General features: G+C 37.0%; 1 protein-coding gene across 1 annotated transcript in view; it reads right to left on the minus strand.

Moving 5' to 3' along the window:
* The window catches only part of TNPO1 (transportin 1), a 70,459-nt gene that overhangs the window by 16,266 nt on the left and 39,109 nt on the right, over positions 1-15,084 (minus strand). The window contains exons 8-14 of the mRNA XM_064439176.1: positions 13,491-13,572; positions 12,631-12,753; positions 9,042-9,160; positions 6,547-6,607; positions 5,733-5,901; positions 3,552-3,704; positions 2,261-2,486 (exon numbers count right to left, since the gene is read on the minus strand). Coding sequence (XP_064295246.1) covers positions 2,261-2,486; positions 3,552-3,704; positions 5,733-5,901; positions 6,547-6,607; positions 9,042-9,160; positions 12,631-12,753; positions 13,491-13,572 — 933 coding nt within the window. The remainder of the gene's footprint in view (positions 1-2,260; positions 2,487-3,551; positions 3,705-5,732; positions 5,902-6,546; positions 6,608-9,041; positions 9,161-12,630; positions 12,754-13,490; positions 13,573-15,084) is intronic.

The raw sequence follows: 15,084 nt of genomic DNA on the forward strand, positions 1-15,084 counted from the left end.
GGAAGCCCAAGTGCTGTTGTGCCAGTACAATGCTAACATCAGCCTGTACACTCAGCCGTTCACTACACAGTAAAACAGATACAGAAATACATGGAAAACTAAAAGCAAGACAGGATGAACAATTATAGCTAGCCTTGGTCAAAGCATACATCATGGCATCATGGAAACTTTTCAGGTTGTCTGTCAAGCATTTGAACAATGGCATTAAAAAACCACCCAAACCAAACAAACCCACCTCCCCAAGACATGCTGCCTCAGAGAAACATTAAGGAAAGGAAAAAATTATAAGCTATTGAAGATTTACTGGCCTAGCTTGTGTCAAGATTATTATTAGCCTGTCCCTGCACTGAAAATGCATGCATGATTGCATGAGGTGAACAATTCCCTACTAGCATGCTACCAAATACAGAAATGCCTTTTTCTTAACACAACACAACTGTGAACATTAAGTGGCTAGCATTATTTATTTATTTTTATGAAGTATCCTTTCATGAAGGCATAAGACACGAGCAGGAAAACATTTTTCAGTAAAATATCTTTTTGGGTGTCACCAACTAAAGGAGCAGTTTCTCAATAGTACAGAAATGAAAGTTAGATGCTATGACACAGAAGTTAGTGATGAAAACATACAATATCCTATGACCAATTTTCAGTTTGGTAGACTGCACAACTATTCACTGGAGCGATGCAGCCTTTTGCTCCTCTCCACAAGGGATCATTGTATTTCCTTGCAATTTAGAAAGCTAGTAAGTATATTTTGACTTGTACCAGCTCTACATTTTCCTTAAAGTGGAGTTTACCGGACAGTTTATTTTTCAGCTGCAACAGTAATTTTAATGCCTCTCTGCTTTAAAGAAATCACCTCAAAACACAGTATAAATCTGCGATTAAGCTTCAAATTAAAATCAGGTGCACGGGTATTTTTAATCTTTCCATTCTATCTTTTTTATTACTTTAACAGTTTCCACTGCCCATTGCACTTCCTGCACAAGCACTACATGAGGGTATTTAACAACTGCAATATACCTCTGTTCAACTACACACACATTTCAACCATGTTTTGGACAAGGAAAGTATGAACAGAAGCATGGGGTTTTTGGTTGTTGTTGGAGTTTTGTTTGTTTTGTTTTTAATAGAATCTGCACATAATCTAATTCCTTGGAACTGAAAGTGTATGAAACAAAGTCTTATATCACCGTTTTCCTGCTCATTCAGGAAGGAAGAAAAGACTATCAGTATGAAAAGACAAAACGGAGTAGATGTTAAAGCCCAACAAATCTGCTAGCCAAATGTTTTAAAAGGTTTATAAAACTTTCATAAGACTTTACACTATAAAACTTTATATAAACACTTTTATAAAACGGAAGTGTTTTATACTCAAATCTTACTAAGTACAGTTCATTAAATTCACTGTATCTGTTCTCAGGCAAGGATACATCTACCCCCTTCTGTGCAAATCTTAGCACAAGAACTCTGACCTTAGCCTGGTCCTTAGGCACTACTGATATCTGAGGGTGGGGTGTAATAACAACAACAAAAAATTTGCTTGCTTCAAGTATTATGCATATGATCAGATGCAGATTTAACTCTGCTTGAAGAAGAAACCTTTTTGGCAGTCTGCTGTGCACACTCCTGCCCCACACAAACTGACATATAAAAGCTTTATTTGATGAGCTTCCCTGTACGTGAGGTACACCTAGTCCCATTCCATAAATGGCATGCCCATTAATGGAGCCTTTTTTTTCTCCCTAAATATCAGCAGACAAGGGGGAGAAGAGAATCTTATCTCCCAGGATCTCCCTTCAAGACAAAGAGAATATTCCCTGAAATAAACATAACCCAAATGTTTTGGTAATCCTGAGCTAAATATAAACACCATCAGGAATCCAACAATAGGACAGTATTGATCTTGTTCATAGGCATATTAAAAAAGCCAGATTGCTGGTCAATGAAGCATCATATATTGAAAAAAGTGTCATAAACAATTTATTTTATTATAATAAATCATTTAGTTTGGTGATTCATATACTCTGAAAAACAAACTGGACAAATGAAATACAAATTAACCTTTTCCATGTTATACAACTCTGAGTAATTTGTGGCTAATACAGAAGAAGCTGCATCTACTCGAATTCAAAAGCGAACGAAATACATTAAGAGCTAGAAATGGAGTAATGCATTCACTGACAAAGGCATTAATATAGTTGCCCATGAAAAAGCAGTGTCATGGATAGTGCTTTTTGCTTAAGCTTTGGCTTACCTGCAGGCAGCTTCTTGTACTCTCTTGTTGCTATCCAGGATACGCTTTAGCAACTCTGTCATTAATGGCTTCAAGTATGTGTCTGGGGGTTGGCTAACTACCCAGTGTGCATAGCGACTAAGAGTCCAGCATGTAATGGAACGCACAAGAGCCTTTTTGTCAGAGAGGCACTGAATAAGGTGAGGGATCAGCTCGGGAAGATATGGTATCATACCCTGCATGCAGCCTAGAAGGAAAAAATATAGCTATTGCAGTACCAGAATTAACAGAAAGTTCTATTGTTTTCTGTTTCCTATAAAGGATGCATTTTCATTATCATCTAGGAATATATTTTAACAATACACATAACAAATCTACCTAATTTATATTAGGTCCTAAAAAGAAACCTTACACAAACAATAATTAAAATCCCCAATTAAACTTACATTCCTTTCAACTACATTTGTACTTCAGAGCTTCCCCAATCTCCAGAAACTGTGCTTTATTAAATGGAATATGGAAGTACATGCAAATAAAATGAGCTTATAAAGCTTGGAGGCCCTATGTCAGTCTACTCAGAGTAACCAAGAGAACAAGTAGGGAAAGATTCACCCTTGACAACAAATCAATCACAACTAAGAAGGATTCCTTAATAAATTTAAATTTCTTCTTGTTTTTCACTAGTATCATACAAATACTGACCAGCAATAAAAGCTACGCATTTCAAATAAGCAAGGGCAGTAATATACTGAGATATGCCAGAAGTACTAACTTTTACCTTGCTTTACTTGAAATCAAAACCAAAGAAGTTTACTAGTAACAAAGAAACAAGTATGTTCACTAGACACCATGGGAAAAGATAATCCAGGCATGGACCCAAATGTATTCCTTCAGCTTGCAAAGGGACAGAGATGCTGGAAATGCAGACAAAAAGCCAAACAAGCCTGTGAGTCAGTACAAAGGAATGGAAATTATGATATTTAAGCTGGAAAACCATCCACAAAAAGAGCGCAGGGCACTGAAGTCTTATCCATTTCTGAAAACACTTAAATGAAACATATGCTGCAGAGTTAAAAAATGGAGAAATAGAAGAAATTATCTAAGTTATTTAGCCTCCCAAACATGCATAGATTTGAAAATGAAAGATTAAATAACTGCAGTCACCAGTTAGTAGATGTAGACATTAATCACCAAAACCAAACCAGCTAAGGACATGTACTTGTTTGCAAAAGCAAATTCACCTGGAAGGAATCAGAGAGCTGCTTTAGAAACAATCAAAAATATGGCAACCTGATCTGCACTGTTGCCTTACCTTCAGCAATTGCTCCAAGAACAAGGATACCAGATTCTTTAACTACCCATTCGGGATGGAAGAGCAGTTCCTTCAAAAGGGGTAAGATGTGTGGCAGAAGTTCATCACGAAATACATTGGCTAGAACATCTAGAGCAGCAGCAGAACATTTCCCTGAGGGGAATTAACAGTGTTAATCTCTGCTTATTATACAAATAGTTGTAGTTAGGCAATATAATCCCCATTTTAACTTTGATCTGCTACTGGAGTCTCAGGGCATTAGGAGGAAAGATACTTTGATTTCATTACAATACATGGTGATCCACTGTGCTCTGGTGCAAAGCCACAGCTCTTAGAAAGCTAGTTTTGCAGCACTTAAATAGCCACTAAAAGGACTTATACATTGGGGATATTGAAACGCTGTCAGGAACCACACCATTATATTGCAGCATTATAAACCCTACATGATTTCAGGATGGCATAACACTAAAGAAGGGGGAAGGTCTGTGACACAAACGTAACATATAGGAGAAACTAAGGACAGATAGCCTAAAAATACTAGCATTTGATTCAAAGGAATGTGCTTAAATGTGATCCATGTCTCACAGAAAAAAAGGGCAAAATCATCCAACTCTAGAAACTGAAAGGAATTTGCTGGCCTCTGCTCTGAGCTTTTACACCTTACTCCTATTCTGGGATGCACCAATATAAAGAGGAACACCTCAAAATATGTTTTTAAAGTTTTAATCCCACGTTTTTAGAAAAAAGCTCATAAAAGAAAAATCAGGAACAACTACAAAATATGATTCAGCAATCCTTACTGTTTTTCTGCTGTGGTGTTGTCATGCCTAGAAAAAAGCTATGGTGCTTTTATAAAGAATGCTCCTATTACAGAATTTATACTGCACTTTTTGCTTATTATCACCTCAGTTCCTTCTTAATCTGTCATGAACAATCCAACTGGCCTCATTACTAAGCAATGCTGCGAATTGTCAGGCTGCACTGATGCTTCCTCTCTTTTCATACTGGAAGTCAAATGTAGATCACTGGATAAGAAATAGGGCACACAATTCTTATGTTCAGATAATCTAAATTCTCTCAAGTCCAGATGACATAGTTAAGAAATCTGTATTGACCTGTTCTGCTCTCTCTTTCAGGCCACCATTCCTGGACAACTTCAGCTTCCTCACTATCTTAATCAAAACTATGGACCACAGGGCACCCTCTGTCATTTCCACTATCTTTTTCAGAAAAAATGTATTTAATTCTGCAAACTCTACACATACAGCAGTAACAAGAACCGCATTATGAATCTAAAATTATACTTTTTTTTTAGAAAGAGGCTTTATGGAAAAAAGCATATTTGCACTCCTATTTTCTTCCAAAATAATAATTAAAAAAAATCCAGATATGTCCTAGAAGTGTTTGACGATAAGCATCAAGGTACATTCACCTGTCACGAAAACTTGGGGCCTTGGAAGAAAAAAAAATTATGTGGTTGTGTCTGAACCTCAAAACAGTACAATGAGGCTGCTTGCAGAGTATATTTAAGGCAGATTTTAAATAATTTCAATAGCTATATTCTATCACTGAGCTTAAAATCAGTTTGTGGTGTTTTCTTTCCCTACCACATGGCCTAGTGGCCTAATGGTCCTATGACCCATACATAGGCCATTAGAACTGTGGTTTCCTCACAGCCATCTCCTGTCTTCATATCTGAGGTACTGTATTCTAGTCAGAAGCAAATTCCTCACATACAAAAGAACTACCAGTGATGGCTGTCAGTAGTAGCACATTCACACGGGGTAAAAAAACCCAAAATAACCAAACCCAAATGCAGAACCAATTTTAGAGGGAAGACTGAGGTAGAAGAAAGCATTATGCAGCTTCCTGCAGTTACCAGTGTCTAAGAGCTTGTTTTTTCAAACTGAAGTTAAACAGGTGATTCATGTTATTATCTTGATCTGCCAGACTCAAAATAAGAAATAAGTGTACAGATGGCGAGCTTTTGCTAATACAGTTAAAGTGTCACCTGAAAGACTCCCCCTCCACCCCATCCACCAATTATATCAGCAGATAGTTCTTTTTGTATTCAAAAGCAAAGCCTCAGTATTCCTATACAGAAAGTCCTCCTTTTACTGCAGTAGTTGTGTTATGCAAGTAGCTCTAGTTTAAAACATTTTACACATTACTTTGACATACTTAAATTCCAGTCAGAAATAGTATCATCATCATCAAGTTCATCATCATCATCATCATCATCTTCAATACCATCTTCTTCATGTTGCTGAGCCACTGTCCGAGAACGATGAAAACGAGGTCTTATGTCCTGTTCACTATCTGGAATAGCTTCATCTTCTTCAACATCCCCCTGTCATCAAAATGTTTTATCAGATAAACTACTCCAACTATAAAGCTCAAGGAAGTTGAGAATGTAGTTTTAATTCAGGGTTTTATGAGTGTATGAAACATTCACATCCCACTTGTGCTGCCCAGCTAACTAAAAATGCTATTGGTCCTGCATTCTGATGGCTCATTTACCAGAAAAATGACAGGAAGATAGCAGCAAGAGAGGTAAGCTCCTGCACAAAGTGTCCTTGTTAAGAAATTACTCTTGATGGGAATGAAGTAGAAAGAAGTGAGAGAAATTCTGGTACACAGACATTCTAAAATGTAGTGATGGGAAAAGCCATGTATTCAATTTAAAAGGCATTAGAACTAATTCTGAACACATTTTTAGGCTGCATTGTTGCAGTAGTTAATGTGTAATAGTATCCCAGCTCTGCCAAAGTTGGGTGAGAAGGGACGGGGCAAAGCAGGAAAGCCCACAGACTATTTTCCAACAAACACAGCAGCAGTCACATTTAGTATTTGGAACAGCACACCTTGCCCAGGAAGTTAATCCTCCATTGAACAGGTGGTAGACCAGATTTGCGCATTCTGATCTGAACCAATCTGATTTACAGGTCAGAACCTAACCAGATATTATTACAGAGTAAAAGAAATTGATGCTCACCTTCAACAGAATAATATCAATCTCTGAATATTTCATACCATTTACCAGCACAGGTATCAGTCTACAAAGAAATATTGACACATGTTAAAGCACCACATAAAAAAAAGCAAGCCAGTTTTCAACTACCTGGGCCACAATTTGTTGTAACCCTCACCCTCCCAACCCAAAATAAAAAAACCCTTAGCCAGGTAACAAAAGCTAGTACCCTAAACCAAGCTCCAGTTCATAAGGTTCATCAATATTTTGTAATCTGAAAAAGTATTGATTTCAAATTATGAACTCTTAACTAGAGGTAGTCAGATGGCACAACTGAGTTTTCAAATTAAAAACCAGATATTCTTCTATATGATAATTTATTCTGAAGCACCTTTAAGAAAATAAGTCTAAAGATATTCAGTAAGAATTCAAACTCCCATAATATGCATGATAAACAATTATTAGGTTGGCTCTCACCAATAGTACTTGTCACTTTATTTACTTGTGGCTGAAGACTCTACCTCACTACTTTTAAAGATGGAAGCCTAACTACATTAAGCCCTCCTATCCTTTTGTGATTACTTCAGTAAGAGAAGTCTTCAACACTGCAGAGATTTTGACTAATCTGTATTAGGATTTCACTTCATAAATTCTGAACAAGAAACTTGTTATGGCTATGGGACTCCAAGTGTAGAGACATATAGCTAGAAGTACTAAGGGGAAAAGGTCAAATACTTCATAAAACACATTCTCCACAAAAAAAATCCATTAAAATATGTATTGCAAGTCAAATCAAGCTGATAATGAAATCACCATTGACTGACCCAGCATCAGTGACAGACTCAATCTCTCTATATTCTACAGCTGAAGATTATTATTTTTGAAGCTACCAGGCCAGCAATAATATGGCAATTGCACATTACCTTCTGAACTTTGCATGAAGGAATAGAATGAAGGAACAGTAAATACTCATATTAACACCAATTCATTGGCATTTCTGCAGAATATGTCATGAAGTATGAAGGAGCTATGTATTTTATAAGAAAGTCCAATGGAACCAGATGTTAGATACCACAGGAACAGGCTTTTAGAAGATCTTGTCCCACTTTTAATATATAAAAAAATAGGATTATCAACAAGTATGACAAACTTATATAGCTCCCCAGTCAAAAAGGGCTCACCAGCAAATAAGTTGCTTTCAAACCTGACACTGAAAGATCATGAGATAAGTGCAATCATACTCTTATTTGTTTTGCTATAAATTTAAAAGCTTTTTTTAAAGAAATAGATTTAGTATGATGTTGTTGCAGTGTCAATGTTCATGTACGCCAAAATAAGTTTATTAACTGCTAGTTAATAGTCACTAGTATTAAATACTGTTTTTCTCAGTATAAAGATGATGTGTGTTGGGAAGGGGGAGGGCAGCCTCAAGAACTATGCATTCTTTTGTCTTTTGAGCTACAAGAATAGGAATTACGTAAAACCATTTTAAAACTTAATTATTTCTTAGAACATTGGTTCTCCTGTTTTCAACTCCTATTGCTCCACTGCTACAGTAGGTGTTTTATTCTCAATTCTTTACTTTCTAATTGCTTATGAGACCTGAAATTTTGTTGAGTGTTTTTTAATTGCTTCAAATCCATAATGCTTATTTTTGCTGAGAATAACATGTCCCTTCCATCTGTGATTCTGGTCTTCCAGTCAAGATCTTGAGAGAACTGCCCTAGTAGTTTCAAAAACTTCCCATGCACATATAAAAACAAAGAGTATCCATTTACTGGGAACACAGAAGAATTAATTTCCTATTGTAAAAGACTTCAGATTACTCTGGAAAAAAGTTACAAGCACTACTGCAGACATGCAGATATTTAAGTCTCAAACATGGATACTCATTTCCAATCAGAGATCTAAATTTTGAGGCATAGGAAAATTTTGAAACTTACAAGAAATAGTTTTTTAAACTTAAACTACTATCAGGCTGCAGAAGTATGAAGGAACACATTTTACTGCTTTCTTCAAGTTAAAATTGCAACATCACTTGATATAAAATTGATTCCTAAATCCAAGTGTTGTCATGCCATTTTGTTATGTTCTTTACAAAATGGGAAACGCTTTGCATGACTAAGCATATAGAAGCATTGCACAGGGGTGCCTACATCAGCAGTTGTCAAGACAATATATTCACGGTACACCAGACATTACAGGCAGTATCATGGAGATGTTTGTTTAAGGTTAAGTGCATACTAGTACATCTTTGCATTCATGTGAAGCCTAAAAGCCTGTTAAGCTTGAGGTAAAGCACCACAGTGACATGGTTTAGGCTGATTCTGGAGCTCGCTGGGTCTGAAATCCTCAGAAGCCTTTTCCATGAACTCTGCTACAGCGTTTTTACTATGCACCAGAACTAGCTACAGGAAAATTCTTCTAAGCATACTGTTTAGAGTAACCAGGAACAAGTCAACTGAGGTTGAAATATGACTATTTCAAAATAAACAGGAGTTGTAATTTTTAATACTTACTTAGTAAGATGCCGACATAACACATCTTTACAAATTGGCTGTTCAGCCAAAGTCAGCCAAAACTCACAAGCCTCCAAAGCCACATTTTCATCTTGGTCCTGGGTCCTTTCAAGCATGTACTACACAAAATAAAAATAAATTACTTGTATAATATAGAAGTTTTAAGTGTCCAGAAGCTGCTGCCAACATTGGAAAGTATATTTGCAAAACAAGACTGCACTACCATAGCAATTTTGTTTCTTTGCGGTGAGGGGAAGAAACAGACATAAGAGACTACTTAAGGCTATAGTGAGAATAAGCTATGTAAATTCTTTCTTAATAACAGATGATTCAGACTGTAAAATGCTTTATTACTTGAGAACATTATTACCAGGAAACTGTAGAGATGTAACTTAAAGAAAAGCAGCTTCCAGTGAGTAGATTAAAAAAAATTTTTTACTGCACCTTTGAACAAAAAGGTGCAGCTATACCCTTAATAAGATGGAAATACTTTTTATTTCCAGTACCATAAAAAGCTTCCCTTCCAAATCTTGATTACCTGACCAGATGTAAGTAAGTAGAATCCACAACAGGAGGAATGAAAAAAAAAAGGTCTCCCATTTTTCTAGCATGAATGAAAATTCAGAGATTCAGTATCAAATCTTTAAGCTTCCTATTAAAAGTTAATGCTCCTTCAACCAAAAATAATCAATACCAGCATAAACAAAAAGCTTAAGTAGACTACTGCTATATCAGTTTCTTATACACAACTGCCAAAACAGCTTAGAGAAGACTCTTGCAACTTGCAAAATATAAATTCTGCATTCTTCTGTGTCAGTCCTTATTTCTGGAACAGTTGGTCCTTCCATTAATTTTAGAAAGCCTCATGAAAGTCCATGCAGCCACCTTTCCTCACATATGGATTTAGAGAAAAAGATCTGTCTTCAGCTGCTTCAGAATACCATTTTATTCTCAAAATTAAATAGAATGCGGGGACCTTAATTATCCTTATGCATTTCAGGGATGCAAGACTTGCCATGAATGCACCCTTTCCTACAGAATTGCACTAAATTGCAAGCTTTTCCTAAAGGTTCACTATTGTGATTAAGAACTCACAGTAACAGAAACGCTGCTCTCTTCTGAGTTGTCAACAGACTGCAGCTCAGAAAAGTGAAAAATGTCCTACTCGTTGCAAGCAAGTCTTCCTTAATATACCTCAAGTTAAGAGACGTGGCGTTTTTCCCCAGAGGGCTTGAAAATCCACTATTTTATTATGGATTTGTTATTTGTCAGGAAGACAAAACCAGACTGAAAAAACAATCTGTTTGAAGATCCCCCTCACACTGTCATTTCCTCTTTAAGTATCTATTCCAAGTATTATACTACATGCTCCATGAAGTTAGCAGTAGACTGAAAAGGCTACTTACAGTCAGTGGTGTAAGATAGCCATATACATAGCTTAGAAATCATAGCGAGAACAGTGATCCTAGTAACAAGCAAATTGTGGGAAGTGTATTTGAAGGTGCTTTTTTTTTTTTTTAATATTATCATGCTAGATTCTAACAAATACATTGAACGATGAGCTATAGAGTTCTAATAACTTCAGGCAATGCAAATAATTGCTTCATCACAATAAATTAAAAACTGCATAGAAAGATTACTCAGTACAGTTTTGTGTACTCAAACAATGTTATTAGTCTTGTTAAGTCAGACCACCACAAAAAGAATAGTGGGATACACAAAGTATTAAAGAACACATCCTCTGAGCAGTGACAGACATGACTTTACCTGAAGAAAGCAATAGGATGCAAAAGTCAGGATTTCTACTGAGAAAGATCTTAGGATGTTTGGATAAATATGCTCTGTGAGCATATAAGTGCAATCTAATAATTGAAATGTTAGGTTGGTCTGCACCTGACATACCTTGTTACCGTGTCCTCAGACAAAATAATAAACATGTGCTTCTGCTCACCTGGAAGTGCATGCTCAAAAAACTCAATGAAATCCAAACTTAGCCATTCCTGTACACTCCAGGTATTTGGCAAGAAAGTTAATACTAAATCTGTCTGCTTCAAAAGCTGTCTGCCAAGACCTTCTTAAGAATATTAGTGAACCAGTAGTGATTCTAACTATTTTAAAGGTTATTCTCCACAAGCATATAGAACAGGTACAAGTTCCTCCCTTTTAAGACTGCACTTACAGCAGCCGTCAGCAGCAGCATTCAGCTTGGAGGCATTACAGCATTGAAGGTGCAAAACCTAACTCATGTGAATGCTGAACAACAGTCAGTTCTAGGATATTACATTTGCATTTATCAGGATGTATACAGAACTGGGGAATTCAGTAATAGTACCCAGTAGTTCCAAAACTGGAAGAGTCTACACTTTCTGTAACAGATCAGAAAATCACTGCTACTGTCTTTTGTAAAGAGGGAGCCTAGTAATAGTTTTCCCAAGAGCAAAACATCAGCTATAACAAGAATCATAGAATCATAAAGGTTCGAAGAGACCTCTAGGATCATCAAGTCCAACCGATCCAATACAATCTCGGAGCTTTGTCTGGTTGGTGGCATAATTTCTACCTACAAAATCCAGACGTTCCTTACCGATCTTAGGAGGATGAAGAGCCACTTCTTGACAGTGTCATCTCCAACTATTTACTCTCTCAAAAAAAACCCCAAAAATCTCTCAACCCACCAAACAAAAAACCCCACCACCAAGTATCAACAATCTTTGTTTGTCCTATGTTATATAAGAACATGTCTGTCAAGACTGGTGTCACTGAATTCCAGACAACATATAGGAAGACTAGACAGCAGGCCAAGGCTGTCAAGGGTCACCTCAGCTTTACGCATCTCTAATGCCTGTGTCCAGGGGCAAAAAAAAACTTAACACCTTCATGTTGTCTGGACATAGTCCTTATGGATTTTGACACAGGGTTATGACCCACTTGTCCACATGAAGTCTGCATGAGAAATCTGATCTTAGCTATATTTCCAGTCTGACAAGTAGCATATGCAAATGTTACCTAGAAACTGCCAGGATTTCCCAGAAACATGGAAATTACAGCTCAAAGAATTGAGTAGAAGAAAAAACAGAGCTGACTGGTCCTCTGGTAGAAAAATCTGCACTCATCTAGAATAGTAAAGGGACCATCAAATGACATTAACATCTACAGCCAAATGCCATGGGAGGCCATGTCATCAGTAGCTCAAAAAGCATCTCAGCTATATAAAATAACATGCTTTATCCTTGTTGTGGTCAACACACCCAAAAAAGTGACAGCTTCAATGTGTGAACTGTAGCAGTATCAGCACTAGCACTAGATTTATAATGTGATCCTCTCATTTGGGGTCAAGCAATGCCTGGCTGCACCATAGTATAGCTGACCCTAGCCATTTCAGGATCATTTAACTTAATGAAGAATAACCAACTGCCATATGCATTGCTTGTCAAACACATGTCAAGTTGGCAATTAGCTAAGAAGAAAGTTTCAAAGGAAAATGAAGAGTAGGCAAGTGCAAGAGTTAACATATCTGTTCTGATGAATGCTTTATTTGTTATTATTTCCGCAACTCCAATCACCACACAATCTGGGAAGTGAGACTCACCTCAACTATACTAATCATATGAGGGAGCAGGCGATCCATTCGAACTTCCAGCAACATTACCAGAGCACGGCAAACATTTTTACGTACTTCAGGCTCCTCATCACCAGCCAGTGCAAAAAGATTCTGTTGGAAAGCAATACCAGTTGAAAAGCTTCAGTTCATCTAGTCCAACTTGTACTTAAGTTGATATTACTGGCAAATTAAAGTATACAAAGATGTACTTCTGCACTTTCCCACCCCATACCTCAGAACACCATTTTATTTCTTAAAGAGATATGATTCAGCAAATGAACTCTTCAGACTGTCAGTATCTATTGTACACATAAAACACTGAATAATATTAGCACTGGCACAGAAACAGTATTTGCTGGATTTCTTTTTTTACCTCCTAAACATAAATGAAGTTCTGAAGCCAGAGAACTCCATCAGTGCATAACAGCAGCAAATAAAATACTCCACATAACCAAAAATACTACTCTTCTAATCCCTTCTAATTCAGTAGCAGTATTCAGAGCGACCCACACAGACTCAGTGACATGATGACCCCTGTACTGCACTTTCCATCACAGGTAAGTGACGGACTGTTGCCACTACTTTTACACCTTTATATGCAACAAGGGTTTCCTCTACTTATGAGGATGAAGCATCTTTCAAAATACTATTTTTGGGGGGCTTGGAGAGCCCTTAGAGCAATCAACTCTGAACAAAAGCACATGGAATGAACTTCAGTCTGTGGGGGCTGAAGCTAAGAACAGGCAATCGGAAGTGGGGAGTTTGGGTGTAGAGGTAGTTGTAATTCAAAACTCTTGATAACTCATATGTAATTTGACTTAACACCCCAACGAAGAATGTACACCCACCTCAATAAAAGGATCTATGTGCAACATAAGAGCTTGAGTTCTGCTGATGATAAATTGATTGACACATGCAACAGCATGAGACCTACAAATGGAACAGTTAAAATATATGTTGTTCATAAGTTAAACATTTTCTAAACCATACACAGGCATCAAAAACATTAGGAAGCAAATTACATCATCCAAACATCATCGAGCAAGAGATAACAAATCTACACATCTATAGTATTACCAAGCAAAATTACTAAACAACATTTAAGTACCACCTTGTACTCTGATATATCTAATAAATGTTTAAAAATAAAGTATTCAGTAAATAAAACCAGAGCAGGATGACTACACTTTGCATATTTCTTCCAAACAGTATGCAAAGATGGTCATCTTGAGTATATTATGATTATTGATCTTCTCAGATATTAACAATTCCATACAAGTCAGCATGGTGAAATTTTGGCATGCCCTTCTTTGTTCTAAACTACAACTATATTGTTCACATATTTGTCTCACTAAATACTAAAAATATTGCTAAGGCAGTTGGATACTTAAAAACAAACACACACTTGTAGCAGGTTACATACTAAGACACTTGTGGTAGAAATATACAAAAAAAAAATGAGGCATTGGTTCTTGTATTCCTTTTCACTGAAAGCCATTACTTACAGGTCTTTTTCATTCTCAGAGATACAAAAGTCAAATTCCATAAGCAAAGGCACAAGGCAAAACTAGCTGTAAAATCTTTTGAAGATCCATCCAAGTATTTTTACTAATGTAACTCCAAACTTCTATTTTTTTTCAGATATTTCTTGGAAGATTGTCTTATAAAACTTTTCAAAAGATGTCTCTTGACAGATGCTTTCAACTTGAAACTGGTTTAACAGTCTCAAAGCCAAAAACATCACAGCATAGGAAAAGTGAAAGACTGTATAACGTGGTAAGGAAAAAAGTGTGTTTTTCTCCATTTCACCCAGCTCTAAAGAATTATGAAGCTTAGCTTTCCACAGGAGCAAGTTCATGCTTTGTTATTTATTTTTCTTAGAGTGCATCTTTTTTAGGTAAGTTTCTAAATCTTGTTTGAACCCTATCACGATATATTCCAAGTTATACTCTTCCTTAGTCTTCACAGTCTACTATTCTTGGCAATACAGAATTGCCACCTCTGAGTTATAGAATATTTCAATATAGTTTCCAAAGAGGAGTTAAACACTTTTCACAGAATCAGAGAATCACAGAATGGTTGAAGTTGGAAGGGACCTCTGGGGGTCGTCTGGTCCAACACCCCTGCTCAAGCAGGGCCAGAGCCAGTGGCCCAGGACTGTGTCCAGATGGCTTTTGAATATGTCCAAGGATGGAGACTCCATCAGCCCTCTGGGCAACCTGTGCCAGTGCTTGGTCACTCTCACAGTAAGAAAAGTGTTTCCTGACGTTCAGGAGGAACCTTCTGTTGTTTCAGCTTGTGCCCACCGCCTCTACCCTGTCACTGGGCACCACTGGAAAGAGTCTGGCTCCATCATCTTTACACCCTCCCTTCAGGTATTTACATACATTGATTAGCTCCCCCAGTCCCAGCTCTCTCAGCCCTTTCTCACAGAAGAGATGC

This window comes from Phalacrocorax carbo, chromosome Z, assembly GCF_963921805.1.
Source record: "Phalacrocorax carbo chromosome Z, bPhaCar2.1, whole genome shotgun sequence".
Lineage (NCBI taxonomy): Eukaryota > Metazoa > Chordata > Aves > Suliformes > Phalacrocoracidae > Phalacrocorax > Phalacrocorax carbo.